This window comes from Pectinophora gossypiella, chromosome 2, assembly GCF_024362695.1.
Source record: "Pectinophora gossypiella chromosome 2, ilPecGoss1.1, whole genome shotgun sequence".
Classification (NCBI taxonomy): Eukaryota; Metazoa; Arthropoda; class Insecta; order Lepidoptera; family Gelechiidae; genus Pectinophora; species Pectinophora gossypiella.
This window is the reverse complement of record NC_065405.1, coordinates 7,306,573-7,331,789: the sequence shown is the minus strand read 5'-3', so window position 1 is coordinate 7,331,789 and position 25,217 is coordinate 7,306,573. Positions and strand designations below refer to the sequence as shown.

Genomic DNA, 25,217 nt, shown 5'->3' with positions numbered 1-25,217 from the left:
AAAAATCTTAAAACAAATAATTATTATTTCTAGAAGAGAACTAAATACCTTCTAGGGAAATAAGAAGATAAAATTTGAGAGAAGTAGATTGGCTGTATAAGATATGCTTCCTTTGCCGGTCTTACAAAAAAGTATGTGAAGAATGGAACATGAATGGAACGCGCCAACTAAACTCTTTTTGATCTGGCAATACTAAACTATTCAACCATAGACTAAAGTCCGCCATGATTAGAAATAAATTTCAACATGGCGCACGGTTGTTCGGAGTGTGTGTGTGTGAAAGTGCAGTGAAATTATGTTAAAATCAAGTGTTTTTAGTGATAATTTTAGTGTATAAGTGAAAAGTGTGTGCTTTAATGCAGCGTCTTTCTTATAATGGCATTGGATTTACGCCTGCACTCTCCTGCAGGCGCGGAACCTGTTGTTTATACATGGCCCCTCACTTCAGGTCATGGCTCGGTAAGGAAATCGTATAATTTATTATTATAAGTAGGTACTTTGATACTTTGATAGTAGCAGCGTGTTTTAGTTTGTTATCAAAACCATTTCTCTTAATGAGCATTTGCTATTCGACCTAATACCGCTAAATGTTTAGATTACCACACTACATCGCTTACACAAGCAATTAAATAGAGTAAAATTGTGGAGAAAGCGTTTGTTTTCATCCGACTAGCTATTTCAATTTATTATATGTTTTGAAAGCAATGTATAGCCTGAGTGTAGTTGAGGAAAGCAATAAGAATGCAGACTACCACCCCCACATCACATGGGTCTTGCAGTGGAGTGTATTGACCTCGTGTTTTGTCAAGGTGTCGGCTTTTTTTAGATAGGTACACGCTGTTGCGTAGTTTCACTCATCATCATTCGTATTTATACGCATCATTATTGAGGAGCAGTTTCAGTAAAGAATCTGAAATACAATAATAATAAATTAATTGACTAACAATTATAAATTTCTTATACAAAGTTAAATATTTATAATAATCAAATATGCTAAGGAAAGTGATAATATAGAAATGTAATAATAACATTAGCATTATTGATTACAGATAGGTAATTTGGAGGGAAACTTCAACAACAAAAATTAAAAGCTATCATAACTAGTAGTCATATTACCCCAACAGAGAACTGATTTGAGATTCTTATAAAATAATATTTTTAATTAGTTGCTGTATATAGTGATGCATTTTTTTATTATACTACATTTCTTTCCATTTTATTGGTGAACAAATATAAAATGTGTAGAATAGGTAATGCAAAGTTATGAAACTCTGAAAGCAGGCTATTTCATTGGTGTAATATAATATATCTGTTATATTGTAAATGAGGTGCTTGAAATAATAACTTATATAAAAAGAATGCTTTTATAAACTGTGCTAACTCATGGATTTCCAGAAAATAATTAAACATGGGTTTTGGATTCCAAAATGACTTTGGGTCTTGGGACCTTAATATGAAATAGTACCTTTTTTTTAAATAGTTTATAGATCAGAAATTCGGTGGCATATTTACCTAACTTTAATGGTAGTCCTTAATAAAGATTTGATATTACTATTCACTGCCTTACATTCAACATATTATATAACATATTAGTAACTAGGATTTAAAAAAGTAACAAAGTGATTTAGATTTTTATGATTTTATAATAAATACCTACTTGCCTAATAGATATTGGGAATGCATAAATACCTATTATATTTATAATGTATATACATATTTAGATCTATGAAATAAGGATATATACCTAAATCAGCCTATTATAGTAGGACATATAAGCTGGTGGGTATAATAAATAATTAAATAAAGTTGATTAGAGTAATTAAAATATAGTTAGGAGACACTGCAGCTATCCAATTTATTTGTATTTATTGAACTTGTAATCAATTTGCTTATTGTTGTTGCAGGACAAACACGATGGGGCCTTGGAGATAGTAGAAACTATAAGGTAAATACATTAAGACATGTAGCAAGTGTAGTGCATTTGCAAATCAATTTCTTGTTGGTGTAAACTACCAATGAGGAATGCAACCATTATTAGTTCACAAAATGTTAAGGGTTTTAATGTCGTCAGTTTTAAGGCCGCTAATTTAATATTTTGTTATCGTAATATTTGCTGTCAGCACTAAAAATTATAATATGAATTGATATCAGTTGCGTGTGTATAGCGTGAAGGACGTAGGGGCGATGACCGCAGCAATTTCGCGCGCCTCGCGGCCTGAGTACTTGCAATGTCGCCCTACTGCCCGACCTACAACACAAAAACAATGTAGCCACTCCTACTGCGCAACTACATTCAATTGGATCCAACTATGCATGTTGTGTTGTGTTAGTCTATGATCAAAATATCAGACTTCTTGATGATACCTTGCAATTCTCAAAGTCAATCTATGTATAGTGATAGTATGTAAGTAAGGAAGGTAATTGTGTAATTCATAGTATGAAGATATAGGTGAACAAAAGAATTTTTGATACTTTCCGAATAAGGCTAAAAAGCTATATTTTTGTAAAGCACATATTTTTTATGGAGATCCCTGGATCATTCAAATAAGACACTATAGCCGCTAATGTTTCCTTACATTGAAATACTATCTATGAAAAATATTTATAGGAAATACTAGTGGCAAGCTGCAACATGCAATTAAAAAAGTTGATGGATGTGAAATATATGAATATGTAAAGGTACGTTTCCGTGACGAATGTGGGTTACATAATTAATAAACGTGTAATTTGATGACTAATCAAATAGGAAGTGTATCCTGCTTCGTCACACGCTTCAAAGAATGAAGTGATGTGGTTCATTTATTGAAAATCCGGAACATGGCACGTATAGCTCACCTGTTTTCCCACGTCGGAAATAAATCGGGAACCAGTTTGGCGGGTCGAGCGGTTTGGAGCTGCGTGGAATCGCGAGCGGCCGCAGCGACCTCTCGACCGAACGTCTCTCTCACCCTTTGTGGCCTTGAAACTGTCCTCGTTTAAAGAATACCACTGCATTTATAATACTTTATACTTAACGTATGTGTTTTAATTCCCTTCGATTAAAAGGACTTATATTCCTACTACAAATATTATGTTTCGTCTGATTGATGACAATACTTGACTGAGTCTGGCCAATGATTTTCTTATTTGGATCGTGAATCATGATCTCGTGCTCGGTCCTCGAGCGGTGAAGGAAAACATCGTGAGAAGACCCACATTCCCAAGAACCACGTTTCGGAGGTATTGACCTAACCTGTATTGGGCTGAGTTTTCTCTTCGCGGGTTGGTAGAACACTCAAGTAGTCGCTTCTGGAAAAAACTGGACTTTTCGAATATTCGGGTTATATAAGCGGACCTTGTGAAATCGGGGTAACGATAGGGAGATGATTACACGAGAATAGAATAAAGAATAATTCACGAGATTGACGAAGCAAAGAAACAGAATGTTTCTATGCCTGTTTCAACGTTGTTCAGTAAAATATTTGATTGAATGAAAAACGTATTGTTTTGTTGATACAGGTGGGTCTGCGAAGACCTGCCAGAAATGAAGTCAGCACTAGAGAAGAACATCCTGTGCGACTTCGACACGCATTCGTACGACAGCATGCGAGCTCTCTGCGACCGCTTCAACCGCGCCATAGACTCCGTAGTCGCCCTGGTAAGTATAATATCATTAATATTCAACGACCATTGGATATTTCTTTTAGTTCTAACTTTAACAATCTTATTTATATCCAATGAATAAGTAGGAACCTCATAGTGTCTGCGTCTGCAAGGTCGTGTTGATATTAATATTAAAGAGGCATTCATATGTTTCTGAAACATTTCATCCTATTGTGGCATTACTTATATTAGGGCTCAATATTCAATTATTTACTCCTAATTTTATTTTAAGGTATAGGCACCTGTAATTATTAAAAAAAATGGTGTCTGCTGGAATTAGCACGTATATGTAATTCTCCTTGCTTTACATCCGGTTGTTTACGTCGTCAGGTGTATAAAATGCATTTGATATAGTATTCTAGTATAAATATGTAACAGTACTATCGCATTACTTTGCAACAAATGGATGCTACTATAATTCCACGGACGCACGTGTTTTGTACTCGCCTTCTACCTGAACCTAATATTTCAATTGAAAAGTAAAAAAACATGGTTACGTTGGTTGATGCAACATAGAGTAGACGGCACAAAAGATTCGTCGTCGCTATTGTTGTTCCTTCGTGGAACAAATGGTTCTATACGTATCTACACTGCATATCGAACAATAGCCAAGGGTGTATAGGTTCTCGGTACCCAGACGTTTCGCTGACATGACGGAAACGCTATTCGAAAAATCAAATCGTCTGTTTTATATACAAACAAATCGCATGATAAAAAAGCGTGACATGATTAGGCAAACGGCCGTGAATTCCGTGCGTCACTAGCGCCCTGACCTCCACGCAGTTTATTCCAGTGCCGGCTCGCACCCACCGCGCCGCCGCGCCTCCCACCGCCCAGCACCCTCCGTCTCCCTGCTCATCTCCGCTTTCCACTCAATTCATATTTCAGCCGCTAGCCATGAGCAGTGGAGAGCCACTCACCGAATGGAAGCGTGGCAGCCGTCGAAAGTGAAAAGCATCCAAATGGGGCGCGGGTAGTTTCGGGGGGACCGAGCGCAAGCTTGACCTAAATTGCAGACATCCAAAGCGAGTCGCCGCCGTCGTTACGCTACCGACTCACAGTCGACATAAAATTAAATGAAGTAACCTATTTTCAAACAAACACGGACGTCATACGTGCACACGAAACTTCGGAATGTAGATACCTACTGTCATTTCATTCGAGTACGCTCATCTAGAATTGATAGTTCAATTCAAAACGTCCTTGAAATACGTCTAATAAATAAGTTGTCTCTGGTAATTCCTTATCAACTGTTTCACTATTATTATCAACGCATCTATCCTAGATGCACCGCAGTTGTAACAAGATATTTGAATTTCATTGTTCTAGCAATCACGTGATGCGCAGAGTAGACGTAGTAAAACTAATAATTTACGTCAGCAGTTGTTGTGAAGGGCTACGCCCTCTTGGTTCGATCGATATTGTGTGTACTATTATAAGGTATCGCAGGGTCGGCCGAGCAGGCTGGCCGCGGCCGGTGCACCCTGCAGGGCGCGCCGGGTGCGTCGCCCATCAGCCGCCGGACTGCCCGACCTGTCACATATTATGCCACTATAATAAACAAGTTCAACATAATTGCCATGCCATTGCATTATCTCCATTCTACCCGTGTCGGTCGATAACTCCTGTATTTATATTTGGTAACTACCTATTTAGGTGTACATGTATTATGTTCGCAGCTGTGATTTAACTTATGTATCTGCATTGAAAGCATTGTGTTAGCATTTAAAATGTAACGGCTCATTAACTTAGATATTTCAATCAACTATGGATCAACAACTAGAAATTAGTCTCGTTACGACTACTTTTTTTTCTTATTTAGTTATTTCTTTTTTTTAAACTCGTACGAAACTGGTTGAGCAGGTTGTTCGCTTCAAATTAATTAGGTCAATAAAATTATGACGGCTGAGGTAACTCGCTTTTGTTTCAAATACTACGGTAGTACAAGCTGGAACTGGATTATATCGTCGTTTTGTAAAAAAAAATTGCGTTTATTTCTCCCAGGGTTTGTTATCGTCAGTTATTAGCGCTGTTATCGCAGAAGGTCACCCTAGTATATGCTGATGTTCACCTTCAGTCAGTATAGTAGAAGCACGTACTTGTGCACGTTGTATACATATATAAATATGTACGTGTAAGTAGCTATACATTGTACATAGTTTCATTGTGAATGTATACAAAGTATAGCTAGTATCTAGGTAGTTCTTATTAACTTGTGAAGTGAAGTAATACTTTGTTTATTGATGTAGTTTTTATCAATGTTACAACGGCTAGAGATGACGTTTTCATTTTCTCTACGCGCAGCCCTACACTTGGCATAGTTTTCGCTACGCGGAAACATCGCCAATGTCACCTTCATCTATTTACAGACTTCCTACATCTGCTTCGCTTCTTCATTGGCTGTGGACGAGTCTACTTAGTCACTTCATTATTTTATTTTATAGTCGGCTGTGTATGCTGTCGTTATTCTCGGTCTCACGTACTTATCTACTTTGAATTTGAATCACACATTATACAACGCATTGTTCGTTAGAAGAAGAACGTGAATAGTCTGTTTGTCCTTAAAGAAGCATTTATTCAATTGTCTAATTTGTAATTAGAGACAGTAGGTGTACCGCGTTAGATTGTAGCATGTGCGAAACGATGCGGTGAGGACGGTGAATGTGGGGCAGTGAGGGGCATTAGAGGGGGGTGGGGCGCCCGCGCGGCGGCTGCAGGAGGGAGACACGAGGGCCAAGATGGCGGCGAGGACGCAGCGATCGATGTCCGCAGACGCGGCGCGAGGCAACTCTATTTATACGCGTTGCATACCATTCCTCACTATGACATGGAAGTGCCGCGGCCGCCAGCGAGCCTCAAACCTCACAACAATCTACTTTGTATGCGTCGCATACATCACAAGATGTTAAACAAATACAATATAAATTACGTCATCTAACCCACGTGCCAAGTATAGAGTATATTAAGTTAGGTTGAATTCGATCGGGTTTTAGTAATCTATACTTTAATGCCCTCTACAAAAACCTGTTCTTCCCCGCTGTCCTTATGACGTGCTCGGATCACCTTTAGTCCTACCCTTAGGTGAAACAACTGCCGGTAAATTATTATCGAAGAATACGAGTAAAAGTTCTTTAAGTCGCATTGCACCAGATGCACCTGTCGCTCGACCCTGACGCTATCTTGATGGAAGGTAGCGTATTATACTACACGTTAATGATGTGGTGTGGGTTGTATAGTAAATAGGTAACACAATAAAAAAATAGACACCCATCGTTAATATTTTATACCTTTTTCGTTATATCATTCTTCGTTCCATCAATAACTTTGATTTGATAACGCAAATTGCATGAACCTAAAAGTTATTCAAAGTAAACTCCTTATTTCGTATCAATGAATGTACAAATCATGTTAATTATTACGTTGTCAGAGTCCTATTAAAGCTCCAATTATATTTGGCTGTGGCAACTTGTGAGGATCATTGTGTTGCAACTGACAACGTACTATTATGATCGACATGACGTCATCGAATAGTGGCTATAAGCGATTGTTGTGGAGTGGTATGGTAATGCGCCCATAACCTTGTAGCCGCAGGCAGGACGTTAGATAAAACTAAAATGTAAATGTAGTTGCTGACATAGGCTAGGCATAATACCAGTTTGTATTTAAATGATTATTATTCACATTTAACCTACGGCACCTGCCGCTTAACAACAAAAGGTTTCCTTCGTAGGTTCTTCTATCGATAAATACAAAAGGCATGATTCTTATGAAAGGTTACGCTGACATTCTTTCCTTTACAAGTAAAAATACAAAGGGAATAATGAAATTACTAGGTAATATAACAAGTTACATAAATAACCGTAGTTTTGCAAATGGGACGTGTTATTATTATCAGCGCGGATGATCTGACAATACCTGGCAGATGACGGGCTGAGTCTGCGGTTTCGTGCGAATGTCCTTATATTCGTATCGAGCGATGACGCGTGTCTGTGACGTCGCCCGAGCCCGTGTTTCGTAACCAACAACATAAATCGTATCGTACCTCAAAGTGTGTAAACTGGTATTGAAATTATTGTTCTAAATATATATTTTTTATTTACATATAATTCATGCCAGTAAGCCCTGATACGGGTTCGTAAAGCCACAAGCCTTCCAAAAATAATTTAAAATACATATATACATAGGTAATATATTTGTCTAACTAAACCATCACGTTACACCATTGATACGGCTCCGTATCATGCTTCGTAACATGCTTATGTTCCGAAAGCGTTAGATAGTCAGTAAACAATATACCTACTTGGGATGTTAAGCTATAGGTACAATATTTTATTTGCGCCACTGCCCTAAGTCCTGACCTGACCATATTATCCACAGATTTAACGTGATTTACCTATTTTCTCATTACTCGGGTACCTACCTACATAATTATTCAAAAATATAATGTGTGGCAGAGGCATATACCAAAATAATTGTTACTTGATGTTTGGATCAGATACGGTATAGAATTATGTAGCTACCTATATTTGTTCTCTTTATTTTGAACGAAGGCAACTCTGAACAGCGCCATCTATATTTCTTTAGGGAACGTAGCCTTAAAAAGTCCCTCATTTGGAATCCAAATAGTGGCGTAGTTAACCTATGAGTTGAGTGACCTTAGCATACAGCCAGACGGTTACATTCTGCCATAACAAAGTGCTTTAAAGTTGAACCTGTAGCAGTTTTCACCGAATCCGTCAGGTCAAGAATGTAAAACGTCTAAATGACTGACTCATACCCATATTTTTTATCGAAGATTTCTACGTTCTATATAGAAGGTACTCATATGAGTGGTGTTGTAAATTGACGTCTACAATAATACTATTAGATGTTGAATTCATTAGGCGAATCGCGATAGCGCTCAGTTTAGTCGGGCCGCATGAGGGCGATGACCGCAATATTGAGCGAGCGCGAATGTCTCACGTAGTGTTAATGACCTTTTTTTGGCTGCGCCAGCGTCGCTTTGTGACTAAAGTGACTGCCAGAAATCGACTTAGAATTCCTCCTCTACTTCCTTTTAAACTTACCCTACCCAAATCAAAGACTGCGTTTCTTTAAAGCGTAGAAAGTTTACCAACAGATTATGTTTTTAATACCTATCATGTTTTGTTGTGTTGCTTGCCCAAAGTGCAGAATAATTACAGCTTTTAAATAGATAGAAAGTAGATGATTTCGAACAAAAGCAACTTGTTGATTTGATGACGATATGTTAACGTTTGTTACAATGTGAGTGAGCTGCGATTGTGAATTTGTGAAGGGCCACTTTCTAATTTTCCCTGAGAGAGTAGGTGATGACGCAACGTTTAGCGCCATATGGGCTATTTGGGCAGCGGCCCTTCGAGAGCTGGTTGCATCACCGTTCAGTACTCACCACAACGCTTTCCTAAAGAATGTTATCATATCAAACAGTTCAAAGTTTACATAGTACCTACCTACTTGTGTATTAACATTTGCACAGTTACGCTTAAAGATTTTCGCATATTTTTACTTGTTACACAATATCTGAATTAACCACAAACAGGTTAGACTGGACTATTGAAAATCCAAGCAATTTTTCGTAAACAAACCGTGTTATACAATTGTTTGTACGTGTTATTAATTATGTCGTGATTTATGAGTACAAATACTTTCGTTGTAGTGTATTCATGTTAATCTGATAAGGATCATGCGTATTTACGTAATGACGATTTCGTCATTGGACGTAATTCGGTTATTCTCTATCTATTCTTATATAATTAATCAATAGGGTGTTGGACCCCACGTGTCGATTTTGCCAAATATCTCGAGATCATCTCGTCGCTGTTGTAGTTTATTTTTCTGAATTTTATTATATCCTTAGGTATATTACATAAAATTAAATCGCATACATAATTCGTATACAGGGTGTGCCATAAGTAGTGTCCAAAAGAAACGTAGTGATAGAGATGTATGATTAAACAGAAAACTAAACTTGACCTCAGTAAAAAAAGTCATAGTTTTCGAGATAATGAATATTATATCAGAATTTTACGAAAAATTAAAAAGTCAGCCTCATGACATTTTCTTTTATAAAGATTTCTACAAATCTTTTCCAATTTCTGATCTGTTTTTAGCTAGGTACTTCTGAATAATTGCTCTATCTAATGTATGAAGCGGATTTTATAAAATAAACGGCAATATCCCAGATAAAAACAGTTAAAGATGATTCACTATTTATGGGACATTACCTGTATGTATATTTCCCCTATTCCAAGTAGTCTTACCAGTTGAACTACTGGGAATTTCCTTCCCAATAGACTTACTGGTAGGACCACTGGGAATTTTGACTTACCAGTAAAACAAAATTCTCAATAGTCCTACTCGTATATAGACCTAGGTAATTGATAGACAACCTACACAGTGAACTTGAATCTATGACCCAAGATAAAACATTTGCTTGACTGACGACACTTGGTACATATTTTTAATTAATAAATAATATACATACTTCTGTTGTACTGCTCGTTCACATCCTTCTTCTTTCTTTCTACACAATTCTTTACTTTCCTTTTTGTAACGTCATATTCCTTTTTCATTCGCTCGTTATCATTTTTCATACTTAACCTTTGCCCTAATTTGAGGGCTATACAAATTAGAGATTTTGGGGATACTATTAATACGGAAGGAGCATGGGATGTACTAAGTACCTAGCTCGAGGGTCCGAGAGCGCATAAGTATCCACCTGAGAGTTCACCGGACAGGCAATAAATTAGGACGAAACGTCTGAACGTCCTCATCTACTGTGTATCCAGTATTAGGTCTATGTTTTATAAATTTTGACATAGTAAAACTAATAATGGGAAAAGCGAAGTCTTACTATTTTAACTGGTAAGACTACTCGGTAAGACTACTGGGAATAGGGGGTATATTTGAATATCGTAATGTATCCCATTTATATAAAATGCGCAACAAGAAGCAAACCTTTAAAGAGGACGAACTCGCGATCACAGAAACTTGTACGGCCATGAGAGTTGGTATTATTGATTTGTCACCCAGCTTCCCCTAACCTACTTACGCGTGTGAAGTCGGGGTTAGAAAAAGGGGTGCTACAAGCGGCGTTCATCCAAAATCTGCATAATAAATGTCTTGCGACGTTTAATTTTATAAAGTGATTGCCTTACATACAAATATTATTACAGTGAATATGTAATCTTATCCTGAAGGGTCTGCGTAGCAACAGTTACATTTATTATTAAAATACCTGTAGTTTTAAATAGGTACCTATAACATTACGTGTATAGTTTTCACGTATATGATTATAGCAACTGTGCTAGGTGTGTCGTGCGAGTCCTTGGCGGCTTATTAGTACCCAAAGTCAATAATCAAAACGTTATACCAAACAGACTCACCCAGTAGTAGATATCTACGTCCTGCATACTTTATGTCCGGTATGTATTTTATCGACATTGAACGTGTATCAAAGTTGATAAATGTATTATAGTGGTGTGAATGAAATGCGTGCGGAACGTAAACAAACAAGGCATGAGGCTGCGGCCTGGCGGGCCGGCGGAGGTGGCCCACCCCCGAGGGAGGCGGCCGGCGCGCCCGCGGGCCGGGAGGTACGCGGCCGCGCTAGTGTTGCCATCGGCTGCTTCATAATAATCCAAATAAAATAAAAATCACAAAAATATAACATCATGTATGAAACATATGTTATTTTATTCTTATTCTTAAAAGGATACAATATGTCGTTGAATTCCAATTGTAGTTGCATGTTGTTGATTTGAGGGTCTGTATATTCTAATACTTATTAAAGATTACAGGCGTGAATTACCCTTGTCTCATTGAATGATTTGGTTAAAATGACTATGTTCACATCATTTTTTTATTCATGCGTAACTTCTTTATTGCTATTATAGTATTCCACATTGCGATAGCAAATACAATATTTTTTTATATATTCTAGACAATATATTTAATTACGATGCAAATTTTACTCTCGACAAGTTTTTCTAATCTGGCTACCCTAGAGAAGCGCGTGCCGCAATCGCCTGCCGCCTTATAGAGGTCGTTATTGATTTTCCACTCCCTGCTAAATATAGTATCTGCTTTAACTCTCTATTACAGCTTAGCTATAGCTAACCCAAACAGTTCCTCGGTTACGAGACTTGTTTGCTGTTCCAAGTATGATGTCACCGGGATGTTTGTAAATAATTACGATGTTTAACCATTTATGGCTGTTTTGTTTTTTGGCTGCATTTAGAAAAGTCGTTTAATTAGAGATTTCTTCTTTTAGACCCTGGGCGACACTGACATTAGACTACTCTATAGGTATAACTGTTGACATTCTTCCTTATCGATCCGTTTTTGTCCACGGCAATGTTTTGTATTTTTTATACGAAGCACATTACCGTGTGCGAGGTTCTTTAATGCAATTATGAGCTATTATTAAACCGGTTGTACGATTTATTTTCGATTAAATTTCTTGTTTTACTCATTTACATATGCAACAACGTCATTGCACCCATTATGGTAATATTTGTATTGTGTACACCTGTAACGGTAGAGAAGATTATAATGTTCAAAGAGTATTTTGCAAAATTACCGATGTCTTCCTCATAAATAAACATATTTTGCGTAAAATGCTTTTCTTTGCGCCGACGTACTATTCTATTCTTTGTTTACGCATTTTTTGACAAAATGCCACAATTTTCCTTTATAACATAGGGTAGTTTACATATTAGTTCCGAAGAAATATAAAGTTGTCAAAATGATGAAGAGTTAGTGGGTCTAAACAATGATTCATTGTGTATAAGTAGGTGTATTCGGCGGGCGGACGCGGTGTGCGGTGTGGTTGCGGGCGTCGGCGTCGTGATGCAAACTGCACGAACGAACCGTTACTTCCTGCTGGGAGCGCGGCAGCAGAGCCGCACTATGCGGCGCACGTGCTCCGTCACGCGTCTTCCTCGGTTTTCTATGTATAGCGGAGCTAATGACCGCTTGTCTTTAGTCAGACCGCCTCTTATAATTCGCTTATGTCGAATCTCGACTCTTGATCGGACTCAAGGCCATCGACATTGCTTTATATGACGAAGTAGCCGTATCGATCGGTCATTTCGGCGCGCAGACAATGTCAAGGCTACAGATTTTTCAACTGACTAGTTAGTCGTTGCTAAGATCTAAAAAAACTATAACTGGCACGAAAGCAGGGGATTGAGAATCTTTTCTTGAAAGATCTGGTACTGTTATTTTAAAAGTTACTCACTCACAAAGGTGTAAAATAAAGTAGCGCACATCTGTCTTTTTTACGCTAAAGAAGACGAATAAACGTAGCATCCATATTTCGATGCATTATGTTTAGATAATGAGAACACAGAAAAAAGAAGCTAAGCTTACTTTTTATTAGACTTTTTAATGGCATTTGCCGTATTTTGAGCTTGTAGCCAATTAGAATTATGTTTTGTATTAATTTGTATTTAAATAACAATATTTAGGATTGAATTGACTTCTAACACAATTGGTTACACAATGAATTCGCAACATGTTTAGATAAAGCATATGTACGACAGGTATTCGTTATTGTTCAGTTAATATGACCACTTGCTGTGTCTGTATCGAGAGGCAAGAGATTAGTTTAGTTTCTCAACCCTATTAAGCCAGTGAATGGTATAACGAAGGCATTTTCTTTTTCAGGAAAAAGGTACTTCGCTACCAGCTCAGCGGCTAAACAAGCATCCATCAAGGGGTTTACTCAAGCACATCTTGCAGCAGACGTACAACCAAGCAGTCGCCGACCCGGAAAAATTAAATCAATACGAGCCCTTCTCTCCAGAGGTAAACAAATAAAGTAAAATAATTAGCCTCAATGTTTCCTTCTGTACTTTTCTTCTCATCGTCTAGAAGCATCGAAACGTATATACCGTATGGTAGTGTGTTTGATAGTACGCTTTAATAAAGCATTCTTTACCGTGTACCGAAGGCCTTGGCTAAACGATGATAGAAGGCATCTTGAGTTTACGTGGGCGTCTATCCCTATACTAGGCATTTGTTTGTTTATTTGGTGTAGATTAAATTGTTTACATTACTAATAGGTATACGGTGAGACATCGTACGAGCTGGTATGTCAGATGATCGACCAGATAGAGATCACAGCGGATGACGTGTTCGTGGACCTCGGCTCGGGTGTGGGGCAGGTCGTGCTGCAGATGGCAGCCGCCACGCCCTGTCGCGTCTGTCTCGGCGTCGAGAAAGCAGAGGTCCCTAGCAAATATGCAGAGGTAACTATTTCTCACATAAAACAAACACCAACACTTTGCACATTATTCCACTGTATATTTTTTATTTCACGCACCTTCACTTGTTTCCAGAGTATGGATACTTACTTCAGAACGTGGATGCGGTGGTACGGAAAAAAGTGCGGAGAGTACAAATTGATAAAAGGCGATTTCTTGATGGATGAACACAGAGAGAAAATAAATGCGGCTACAATAGTATTCGTAAATAATTTCGCATTCGGGCCCCACGTAGATCACCAATTGAAAGAGAGATTCGCCGATTTGAAAGATGGTGCGAAGATAGTGTCATCGAAGAGCTTTTGTCCGCTGAATTTTCGGATAACAGACCGGAACCTGAGTGACATCGGCACGATCATGCACGTCAGCGAGATGTCGCCGCTCAAGGGGTCCGTCTCCTGGACGGGGAAACCAGTCTCCTACTATTTACATATTATAGATAGGACCAAATTGGAGAGATACTTTCAAAGACTGAAAAATCCGAAACTCAAGGTCAGCAAAAGGGTCTGTTTCCAATCACATCATCTTACTATTAGTATAATTATTACTATTATGTAGTCTATAATATTTTATTGGTTGTAAAAATATTTACTTGTCGGAAGTCAAAAATAAACTATAAATTGAGTATGACTGAAAACTGAAAATACTTTCAGACATCAGAAGATATTTATTATTTTTACAACCAAAAAAGCCTTATATATTTATTAAATTGTATTTTCGTATATTTCAAAACAGAAGATTGGCACTGTAGTGTTTCGTATAGTATTTTCATTGGGATCATGATCTTCTTCATCATATAAATATTATGACACAAAATATTATGGAAATATATAAGTAATTATTTATTTATGGTGGAATTTATAATCACTACAGTTACATATACGAGTATTTAATTAAATACAGTATATATAAGCGAATAAGTTATTTATCTTATCTGATATAATACATGGTCATTGTTATGGAGTGTGAGTGGCTATTTGATGTGATATATTGGGCTTTCATATGTGACAAGTGTGTGTGGGTGCTAGGTTGATCACACATGCATGTCATTGTACAATACGAGGTTATACATATAAACGCTTCTTTAATTATGATCTGTGAAGGTAGATTGTGATTATCATATAAATTAAATAAAAGCCCCCCAATGCTTTTGAATGACTTTTCTGGCAGTAAGAGGATTGCTCAACAATTTTCGACTCTGAAAAGCTAGTATTGGTTTGTGAATTGATGTTGATTGAACTGGAGGGCGTAATCGTATCCTGTGCTTGGCTAAAATTTCAATACATTGACATGAGTTGTCACTTCCAGTGATAGAAACTAAAGTTACACGATAAGGTCTGGACTCCATCAAAGCAGAGCAGAGAGATGTGTTTTGATAATCAATACTATTGATACATCACGTGTCACGCTTGGTTGGTGGGGTCCGGGCTTTTAACCTCTATTTGGAATGCGCGTTTAAGTAAAAAGCTTGTAAACTTTCGTGTGTTTGACGAGTTTGGGTGTTTAGGGCGCGCAGAACGGTTGCGAGGACGGCGAAGGTAGCAAGCGGCACCTGAGCGCGCCGCCCACGCGGCAGCCCACGCCCGACCTGCTGAACGGGAACAGCAACCACAGCACCGGATCACTGCCCGAGCGGAGGAGGAAGGTGGCTCGACAGAGAGCTGTCAGGTACGATCGACATCACCACATTAAGACCGGCCGGTCGCATTTTGAATGCGTTTTGATACGCTTTCGACTCGTGCAGAGACGTAAGAAGACGCATGAACAATCCCAATCATTCGCTTATAATGTACAGATCCGAGCATTACATCTCTGAGGTAGGAGAATCGCTAGTAAGCAGCTAATGTAATGTTTGAAATCGATTCATACAAGTTAAATCAGAAGAGAATTCTCCCAGTGAGGGAACTCCTTGAAAGTGAACACACTGGGTGCGAGTTGGTCGTCATACAAACGGGTTCAAGTATTAATTCCACACCACGCAGACTAGACTAAAGCCGCGTCATATCTAATAGGTAAACATTGTGTAGTATATTTAAAATCACACATACTACATGAAAGTACTTGAACTATAGTGCTAGATTAGTATTATAGAATATTTTAAACATTATTTCCGTCTTTATCGACTTTTTGGAAGAGGTAAATGAAACACTACTTACATTGTTACGTAAACCCGACCAGTCTAGCAAGTTAGGCCGACCTCAGTGACTGATTTGATCTTTAACCGATTGTCCCCAGCTCGAATGACTGATAAACGAGCGAAACATCAACAACATTTGTATGAAATTGATAAGATATGAATATGTAAATCTACAAAATCCACCGGCGTCATCGTGTCAACCGCTTCAAAACAAGGAGTGACATTATGTGATCATAAGTTATACATAGAGATGGTCGATTGGAGTGTTTTTCCATTGGGTTGATTGATAATAGTGTGATGTTTAGGGGTGAGAACGGTCGCACGCGGTCTCGAGCTGTGGCCAAGAGGAGAGTGGCGCGCCGCTCGAGCGACGACAGCGACGAGGAGTCCAGCGGCACCGACGAGCCGCCCGCGCCCGAGCCCGCGCCGCGCGAGTGGGGCGCGCCCTGGGCCTCCTCCTCCGACTCCAGTGAGTTCAATGCACAGTACACTATACTCCATGTGATCGGAAGGCTTCAGATAGCTTAACTAACTGTAAGTAACTGTAATACTATTTCTTTTTGTCTGAAAATGACATCCCCATAATGAGAGTTGTGATTTGATCCGCAAATATAAGGCGATGAGTATGCATTAACGTGATGGTTGTGCGTGGCCCATGCCCCATACTGTGTCGTGACGCGGTGCCCGCTTGCAGACCGTAGCCGGCGGCCGGCGGCCAAGCGCAGCGCGTCTGCGGGCGGCGCGAGGCGGCGGGCGGCGCGCGCCAAGCGGCGCCGCGCCGCGCCCGCCGCCATCGCCGGCCTCGACCTGCTGCACTCCACCACCGTCGCCTCCACCCTGCACAATGGCGCGGTACGTACCACTTGCCGCAACAACACGGAACACAACTAACAGGTTGCAAAGGCCATGTGTACAAGTATGAGCAAATACTTCATACTTCCACTTTGCACTCCGCTCGTCCGCAAACTTTACGACGCACGGAGCTCCGCGATATTATATTAAAAGGTCGTCTTGTGCATTATAACGTGCAGGTCAAAAATCAAATGTCTACCATCATGCAAGGAGATCCCTTCTTATCACAGGAAAGCTAAAACCTTGGTAAGATCGGCTATATATTATCAAAAAAAAAAATTCTTGTGTACAGTATCTTACATAAAGTACTGATCAAATTGCAGCCTATCACATGAAATATACATTGCCGGTAAAGTGGCTATAAAATTGAGAAGCAGTAGAGCTATCAGTTCCCTGTTACAAGAGTGGGGTTGAACCGGCGACAGCGGTTCTTATACAAATTGCGCGTTAGGTTGTCCAACCTCTTTCAACACATATTTAACAGTATTGCTTATATTCTGATCTAGTCTGGTCTGGTATAGGCTTGTGCCGCGATAAGAACAAATTAGTGTCTAAAAGTATTTGTCGATCTGAAGGGTTATTCAATGTCTACCAGACAGAATTGGCGCTTTCTAGGGTTTCTAGTACCCTTACAGCAGCGCAGGGTAAATAAACATGGTATAATTCTGGAAGTGGAGTATAAAGCGTGTGTACGTGTGCAGGTGACGGCGCCGCCGCCGGGCTGCGTGGAGCAGCGTCTGTCGGCGCTGGGCGTGGCGCTGCAGCCGGCGGAGCGCCTGCACTCGGAGCTGGACATCCCGCGCTCGCCGCACACGCCCTACTCGCTGCAGCTGCTGCTCGACATGTTCCGCGACCAGTACCTCGCCTTCATACAGCGCATGAACACGCCCGACTACGCGCGGGATATACGCCAGCAGATTGATAAGGAGAAGGTGACCGTTTTGTTATTATTCTCATTGCTTACGCGGCAGAGGTGGCACGGTTTCCGCGCGCCGCGTAATTATATCGAAGGCTTTGACCAATAGAATAGGTGGATAAACGTCTTACGGCTATTGGTCGTACTGTAGGTTGGCTCGATATATTAGGTACGCTGGACACTTCATTGTAACCTCATGTTTGATTTAACAATTTTCAGTCTAATGACAAATAAAACTTTTAGTATATTTTGGTAGAATTTGTGTTTATATTGTTTTTCTTTACACAGGAAAGGAATCAGAAATTGAAATCCCGAGCATCACAGTTAGACAAACAAATCAGCGTGCTTATCAGTGACAGCGTGGCTCTACTGAAGGCGCGAATGAGTGAGCTCGGCATACATGCCAACAACACAGTGGATCTCCTCGCCAAGGCGAAAGAAATCGTCGGGCGGCATAAGGAGCTGCAAAGCAAAGCCAGTAAACTGCAGGCGCAAGTTAACAATATAGAAGCTGAACAGGCGGTCCTTATTAAACAGCGCACCTTTGAAATAACAGAAAAGTATCGGCAGCTCGGTCATATACCTCCAGACACCGAAGTAACGCAGAATATGGCTCACGATTGTATATTGAAAGAGATCTCAGCTACACTTGCGCACAGGAAGCGGTTACATGCACAGGTTGGACACTTACAAAGTGAGATAGTGCAGTTGGAAAGGGCTAGTGAGCAGCAAAAAGTAGTAGCGACCACTGTTCCCGTCGCTACTGTGAAGCCGCACACTGTGAACAACAAGCCGAGGAAGTCCCGGGAACATAGGTCGCGGTCGCAGGAGTGGCCCGACGTGCCCGACATCGGCAAGATCGAGGAGAACAATCCAGAGTTACTTGCCCAAAAAATACTAGAGACTGGTCGGCAAATAGAGGCTGGCAAGCTGATCAAGCCAAACGTTATAGTTAATGGATATACAAGGGAGCCCGATAAATATATCGACCATCATAGGTGAGTCACCGATTTAAACATCCGTAGACTGGATAGCAGGGGGTAGGTTAAGTCCCGTGTATCTGTAAGAAGTGACAAAGTGTCATAGATTAGTCGACGTTTTTGATTTTTATAGTCAATCCACTACATCAATCCATAACCCGGACTTCTGGATAAACTTATACCCCCTTATTGCCGCCCGATGTTTTTGTTTGATAAGCGATTTAGCATGTAGAACCGTGTAGAGCCGCATGTGTCCCGCAGGCTGGCGAAGGCGGCGACGCCGGTGCACCGCGCGCCGCCGCAGCCGCCGCGCGGGCCGGCGCCGCCGCTGGCGCACCGCCAGTCGCCCGTCAAGCCGCAGAAGCCCCTCAACGTCGTCTCCAAGGTCCAAGAGTCGCCCAAAGTCATCAACTTCGAGGACCGCCTCAAAAGCATAATAACTTCGGTCCTCAACGAGGATCAGGTAACGTTCATATTTTTGACCCCACTTTGAGTGATTTGTAATATATTTATTTATATATTTCGTCTCCGTTGTGTGATATAGTGTTAGCGGTTATGTGTTTTTATACTATTGTTTTATTTTAACTCATTCGCTGCCAGGAGTCGTGCCTCAGCCACACCATAGAAAGCCTGGCAGATTATTATTTATGTCCTAAATTGGTAAGGAAAAATTGATCACTCGGTGTCTATCCTTGTGTAATCTGTGTCGTATATTCGTTGTGGCAACAATTACAATGGGATGGCGAACCTGTGATTCAGGACAAATGTGCCTGGTGACATATTCAAAATTGGCATCAAAAATATAAAAGTTATATTTGTTCTTACTTTCTTATTAAGCATTTTTATAGCTTCTATGGTTTTCTTTTATTTATCATGTATTACTTAGTTTTTGTATATTGGCACGTATATTGCAGTAGGTATTATTTCGTAAATAATTGGCACTTATTAATATTAATAGGTTCGTCATCCTTGAACTACGGATCCCTTCATAATTGTTTTTTATTTTTCAATGAAGGAGCAACGGAAAGCAACGCGCCCCACCGCACCTGGCCATCCCTATACAAACGGCTACGTGCGGCAACCTAATGCACAGCATAACCCTTATGCCTCCCGACATGAGGTGAGTTGCTTTGAAAATTATTTTTTTTATAATTGTAATAAGAATTAAACAGGTTTATCATCCTAGGCTCGTCCTAAAAGAAGAACAAACATTTACGAACTAACATTGTAGAGCTATTCTGCAGAATAAGACAGGAATGTTAGCTGTAACATGATTGAATAACTGTATGGCAATGGATTGCCAATTCATAATATCCATCTCAGGATTTACATGTCAGATGTACCTGCAAGTTGTTTTATAGATCTGCCCACCTCGAGTGGTGTCCTCCTGTCTATCTGTTCTTGTTCTCTCGTGTGTGCCGATGTCCAACCACATCACTCCTGGTATGGTTCGTGTAACGACTGTGTATTTACATAAGTTACTTATTTATTTCATACTTTTACGAAATATACTTGCATCGTTAAATGTGAAGTATGTCACTTAGCAGCAACAACAACAGCAGCAGCAGCAGCGCGCAGCTCCGCCTGCCAGTAGCCCGCAGCTGTACGCGCGCGGCGGCGGGAACACTGGCGGCGGGAACCATGGTGGCGGGAACCACGGTGGCGGGACCCACGGCGGAAACCATAGTGGCGGGAACCACGGTGGCGGCTACCGGCGCGAGCGATACACATACGAGCGCCGCCCGGAGCCGCGGCCGCCGCCCGCGCACCACGACCCCAGGCACCACCAGCCCGACTACACGCAGGTACCGTACATTCTGTGTTATGATCCAATTCAGCCTATCCATTAACTGTCCCCCGAGTCGAAGAACAATTCCTACTAGTTAAGTTGCCGACCACGGCAGCGATCGTTGCGTTGATTTCGCCTTCGGATGCAACGAGCGATCAGGCAACGTCGTCCACGCTCGTCGTGCTTCTACATAAATGATACTTACTAAAGTATTGATGAAAATATCAGCTACTACCTATTTCACTGCTGCTTCTTCGCGTGTTGGTTGAAACGACTAGACCAGTCAGTCCAGTCAGCAAACTGACTCTGGTAATCATCAAATTATAAGTAAATGGCGCCTTACCTTACTTACTTACTTACTTACGTGGTACATCCCGCAGGTATCGCCAGCGAAATTAGCTCTGAGGCGGCACCTGTCACAAGAGCGCCTAGCGGCGCCGGGCGCGCGCACCATCGGCGACCTGGTGAACGGCGAGATCGAGCGCACGCTGGAGATCTCCAACCAGAGCATCATCAACGCCGCCGTCAACATGAGCGCGCGGTACCACGACCGCGACCCGCCGCAGCACCATCAGCAGCATCAACCGCTCGAAGGTTTGTAACGTTCATTATTCATCACCACCTTAACTGTTATTCTTAACGTTCAACACGAAGGGAAAACCAACCCAATTATAGATTACGTCATGTATTTAACTCGGGCCAACGGATTAATATCAGCCTGTAACATCCTAATCAAACTAAGAACACTCCCAGAAAGTGATCATTTATACTATAGCATTTGTCCATAGTGGATAAAACTTATTCCACACCGAAGAAGTCCAAATGTTTGTGACACTTAGCTCGGAAATCTATGCTTGTGACTTGTAGTTTTTACCCGCTTTGATTCCGATCCGCAAGCATACTGCACAAAGAGCCCGACGTGTATAGAGAGAGGTTTTGAAGTAGACGTGGTGATGTTGAGCGGTGTGCCTGCGCAGGTCTGGCGGCGTGCCTGCAGGAGCGCGTGCTGGCGTCGGCGTACTGGCGCGGCCGCGCCGCCGCCGACGAGCCGCACTCCAACACCTCCACGCCCGTCAACGACGAGCCGCCCGACGCGCACCGCCCCACCGGTACGATACACGCACACCTCCACTCGGCCCGTACTCTACTCTACCTGCCATACATTACCTAGAGAGGTTTAGTCGAATCTTGGGGACAAATGAATCGACACCTTTTAACAGCTTTTCAATTAAAAGTGGTCACATAGTGACATCGTAACGAATACTGAGGAGGATGATTTACACCATGATTCTGAGTTGATATCAAGAGATCAAGTGGGATTTTCCATCGTCGTCGATACGCTGTTATTACCATTTTTATGAACATTTTTATTTTCTGGTGCAGGTGACATTCTTTGACACTACCCTCATCGGCGGATCCGATGATCTTTATGAAATAACGGCGACTCGTTCCAGAAGGCGAGGCTGGCGAGGAGGTGGAGGAGAGCAAGTGGCAAGACCGCATCGCGTTCCGCTTCGACCAGATCATCTCGTTCGCGTCCACCGCCATGGAGGACAAGCGGCGGCGCTCCGACGAGGCCTGCAACACGTCGCCCGACTCCGGCATCGGCCACGACCAGCGCCCGCCGCAGCCCGCGCCGCCGCCGCCGCGCGACTCGCGCCCGCCTAGCACCACGCCTTTGGGACCACCTTCAGGTACACTACACCGAACTAACTCCTCGTCTTATTCATAATCGAACAAAATATTTTGTTAATATCATCATATAACTTACTCCATTATAATAAAAATGATTTGCTTATGTAGTCAGCGCACTTAATATACCACTGAGTTAACAATGGTTGTTATGTGTTGTGCAGGCCCGGTAGCGGAGCGGCCGTTGAGCGCGGCGGCGGAGGCGCGGTCCCCGTCGCCGCTGGCCGCGCACCACTTCAAGAAGCGTTTCTTCCGGCGCGAGCGCTGGGGCGCGTGGAGCGCCACGCCGCCGCCCGCCGCCGTGGACTGGGAGCGCCCGCCGATGTGACGCTCGCTGCCGCGCATTTAGCGTCGTGATGTCTGTTCACACACACATCGCCGCTATTTTCCTAGCGTAATTAACGGAACACTGCCCGCTGTAACCCATAGAGGATATTCGATTGTAATCTATGTAAATAGAGACGGTGTAGTACCGTGTTCGCATTGCGAGCGGCGACCGCGATCGAGCCCTCCTCGGATGTTAGCTATGTCCATTTTATTTGTTATTTTTTTTTTTTCGAATATATAATGTAATTATGTATATTATTGAGTTTATTTTATGTTTAAGATTTGTAATTATTTAATATTAGGTTATAATCGCCGTTTTACTCGGGCGCTCCGGGAGATGATCGCGCCGCGGATTGTATTTCATGTGTTCATTTAGGTCGTAGTCTGAAATACATGATTGATGACGATGCTGAAGTTCGTTTTAGCGCCGCGTGCGGTCGTTTGATGGATGTTTGTTGTTTTATGTGTTTTGTTTTTCGATGTTACGAAAAGCTAGCTCAGTCTGAATAATGTTAATCATTTCTTTGGGAAGTCTTAAAGTTTAGATAGCGTTTAACGATAGCATGTTTGTATATATTACAGATATAAATTTATGCAATGAAGTAACGTCTTGTAGTCTAATTCGGTAAATTTATTCGAGTGCTCCATGAAGGAGGATTTAAATAATTGGTTTATAAGGGAAACTGAATGGATCGATTAGATAAATAATTATTGTAAACGGAATGTAAATAACTTACACATGCTCCGGACAATCGTGAGGCAATAGCAATTATTATTTTTTTAAATCAAACTTAACTAAATAAGTAATTAATAGGGTTTTTAATGTGTGAGGACATTATGATTTTACCAATACAAACCGTATGAAAATATTTTAGACTTTCATGTCATTGGCGATTGTTATTTTTTATTTCAAATTTGTTCATGTATAGTGCCAAAATATCGCCACATCTTTTTTACTGTAGAATGACAATTAGAACGTGGATACAAGTTGAATTAGGATGAAGTCATGTTAATACGCACATTGCTAAAATGTATGTTCACTAGATCAGGATAAATATTACGTTTTGCCTTACTTAATTAGACGGTCATATAATACAGGGTTTTACAAAATCACATGTATCAACCAACAGATTTAATATATTAATTCGCTAGTTTATAGTGATAAGATTGATTTGATTGGAAAATTCTATGTTTATACTAATGATGTCTGGAATATGTGATTTTATATCATCCTATATGTAGTGACAGGAGCAACTGAAATAGGTATATATTGTATTCGCTCACGAAGAATATCCGCCTTTTAGAATAAGATAAAGCAACAATAAGAATTCTGTATGAATCGGGAATTAGATAGTTACATAAATTAAAATTTCTTTGTTTATGCTAAGCTAAAACAATAAGCAATAATGGTTTGATTGAAAGTATGTAAATTCATAGCATGAACACTAGACTAGATTTAGGGGACCGTTGATTATAAATTGGAAACAAAGTACATTAGCTTAGCATAAACAACGCTGAAGTTATGCAATTACATAAACCGTGGCTATTTATCTCGATACTTACTTCCGTTTTACAGTTTTGTTACATAAATTATTATTTATGATAAATTGAAGAAACATAAATTTCCGAGTTTTAAAAAATGTGTTATGAATACAAAATTAATCATTGCTATAAATTTGTACGTACGTATTATAAATATGTAAATATTATATTATTCTAAATCTAATTTGTGTCCATATGCAAGTTCGGACCGTTATTATTTGTGCAGGTAGTAAAAATAAATTAGTGAACGCGCTAGAGATTTTTATACACATTTTGTCTAATTGCTGACGTGATTCATTTCCAATTTATTTCAAAATTTTGGATAGGTACTGATATTACATTTTAATCATAATACGTTTTGAATTTGACTAAAATAGTTAATGTGCACTATTATAATGTAGATAAGACTATGACACGGTTAATTGGTACGATTGTAAGTTTAATGATAAACATGAGCAATGGTAATAATATTTTGAGACAGATGAATATTGCGTTCAATGAACGAGAATTTCAAGACAATATAATGTCTGAAATACACTAATGACTCGTTAAGAATTCCATAGAGCGTGGTAAAACTGAGCATACGTGAACGAGACACTCTACTTGTTGATAACTTGGTAAAATGAAGTGAACCATCTTCAGATTTCTCGTGTTATTGTGGTATTTCAGGCATTGGGGTGCACTGGTTTGATTGTGCCTGAATAAAACTCATCAATGCCGCTCCAAACCTCAAAATTGTGTATTTGTATACTAAGTAAGCTTAAATCAATTCTGAACCAATAGTAAAGTAGCGTTATTTCGTCGTAAATCGATCTATTTTGACCGGATTGCCTCGAAGAGTGATTACATTATTCAGTTTTGACTAAGTTTATTTTTTGATGGGGAAAATGAGCTAATCTGTGTGACGTTATAGTGTCTAAAATAGTACAAATGAGAAGACTTATTGTCGTAAGCCTCGGACTATTCAACATTGCAAATGCTAGGTTTGAGATGTATCCCTGTGTACTAGTTTTATTTTGTACTAAAAGTTAAAAATAAATGAGTAATTAAA

At 40.3% G+C, this 25,217-nt stretch overlaps 1 protein-coding gene across 4 annotated transcripts; it reads left to right on the top strand.

Annotated features, from left to right (window-relative positions):
• Nucleotides 1-212: 212 nt before the first annotated feature.
• On the top strand, nt 213-25,217 carry LOC126376812 (histone-lysine N-methyltransferase, H3 lysine-79 specific). Of its 4 annotated transcripts, none has more exons than XM_050024384.1 (18): nt 213-459; nt 1,905-1,945; nt 3,499-3,637; nt 13,333-13,473; nt 13,731-13,916; nt 14,007-14,423; nt 15,439-15,599; nt 16,374-16,537; nt 16,763-16,920; nt 17,622-17,852; nt 18,125-18,834; nt 19,078-19,279; nt 19,832-19,936; nt 20,361-20,621; nt 20,986-21,199; nt 21,583-21,714; nt 22,060-22,299; nt 22,462-25,217. In XM_050024384.1, exons 1-18 carry the CDS (start codon nt 376-378, stop codon nt 22,623-22,625), a joined length of 3,750 nt encoding a protein of 1,249 aa, XP_049880341.1. In that variant the 5' UTR covers nt 213-375; the 3' UTR covers nt 22,626-25,217. The 4 variants fall into 4 exon arrangements, with proteins under 4 accessions (XP_049880341.1, XP_049880334.1, XP_049880326.1 ...); XM_050024377.1 differs by having other exon boundaries at nt 14,007-14,435; nt 20,364-20,621; XM_050024369.1 differs by having other exon boundaries at nt 14,007-14,435; nt 22,063-22,299.

What these genes read in the sequence shown, in the direction of transcription:
- LOC126376812 (XM_050024362.1), top strand. Translation starts at nt 376, where the DNA reads ATGGCATTGGATTTACGCCTGCACTCTCCTGCAGGCGCGGAACCTGTT. An exon ending in TCACTTCAGGTCATGGCTCG is followed by an intron (nt 460 to 1,904) that starts GTAAGGAAATCG and finishes TTGTTGTTGCAG; the next exon opens with GACAAACACGATGGGGCCTT. An exon ending in CGACGCGCACCGCCCCACCG is followed by an intron (nt 21,715 to 22,059) that starts GTACGATACACG and finishes GACTCGTTCCAG; the next exon opens with AAGGCGAGGCTGGCGAGGAG.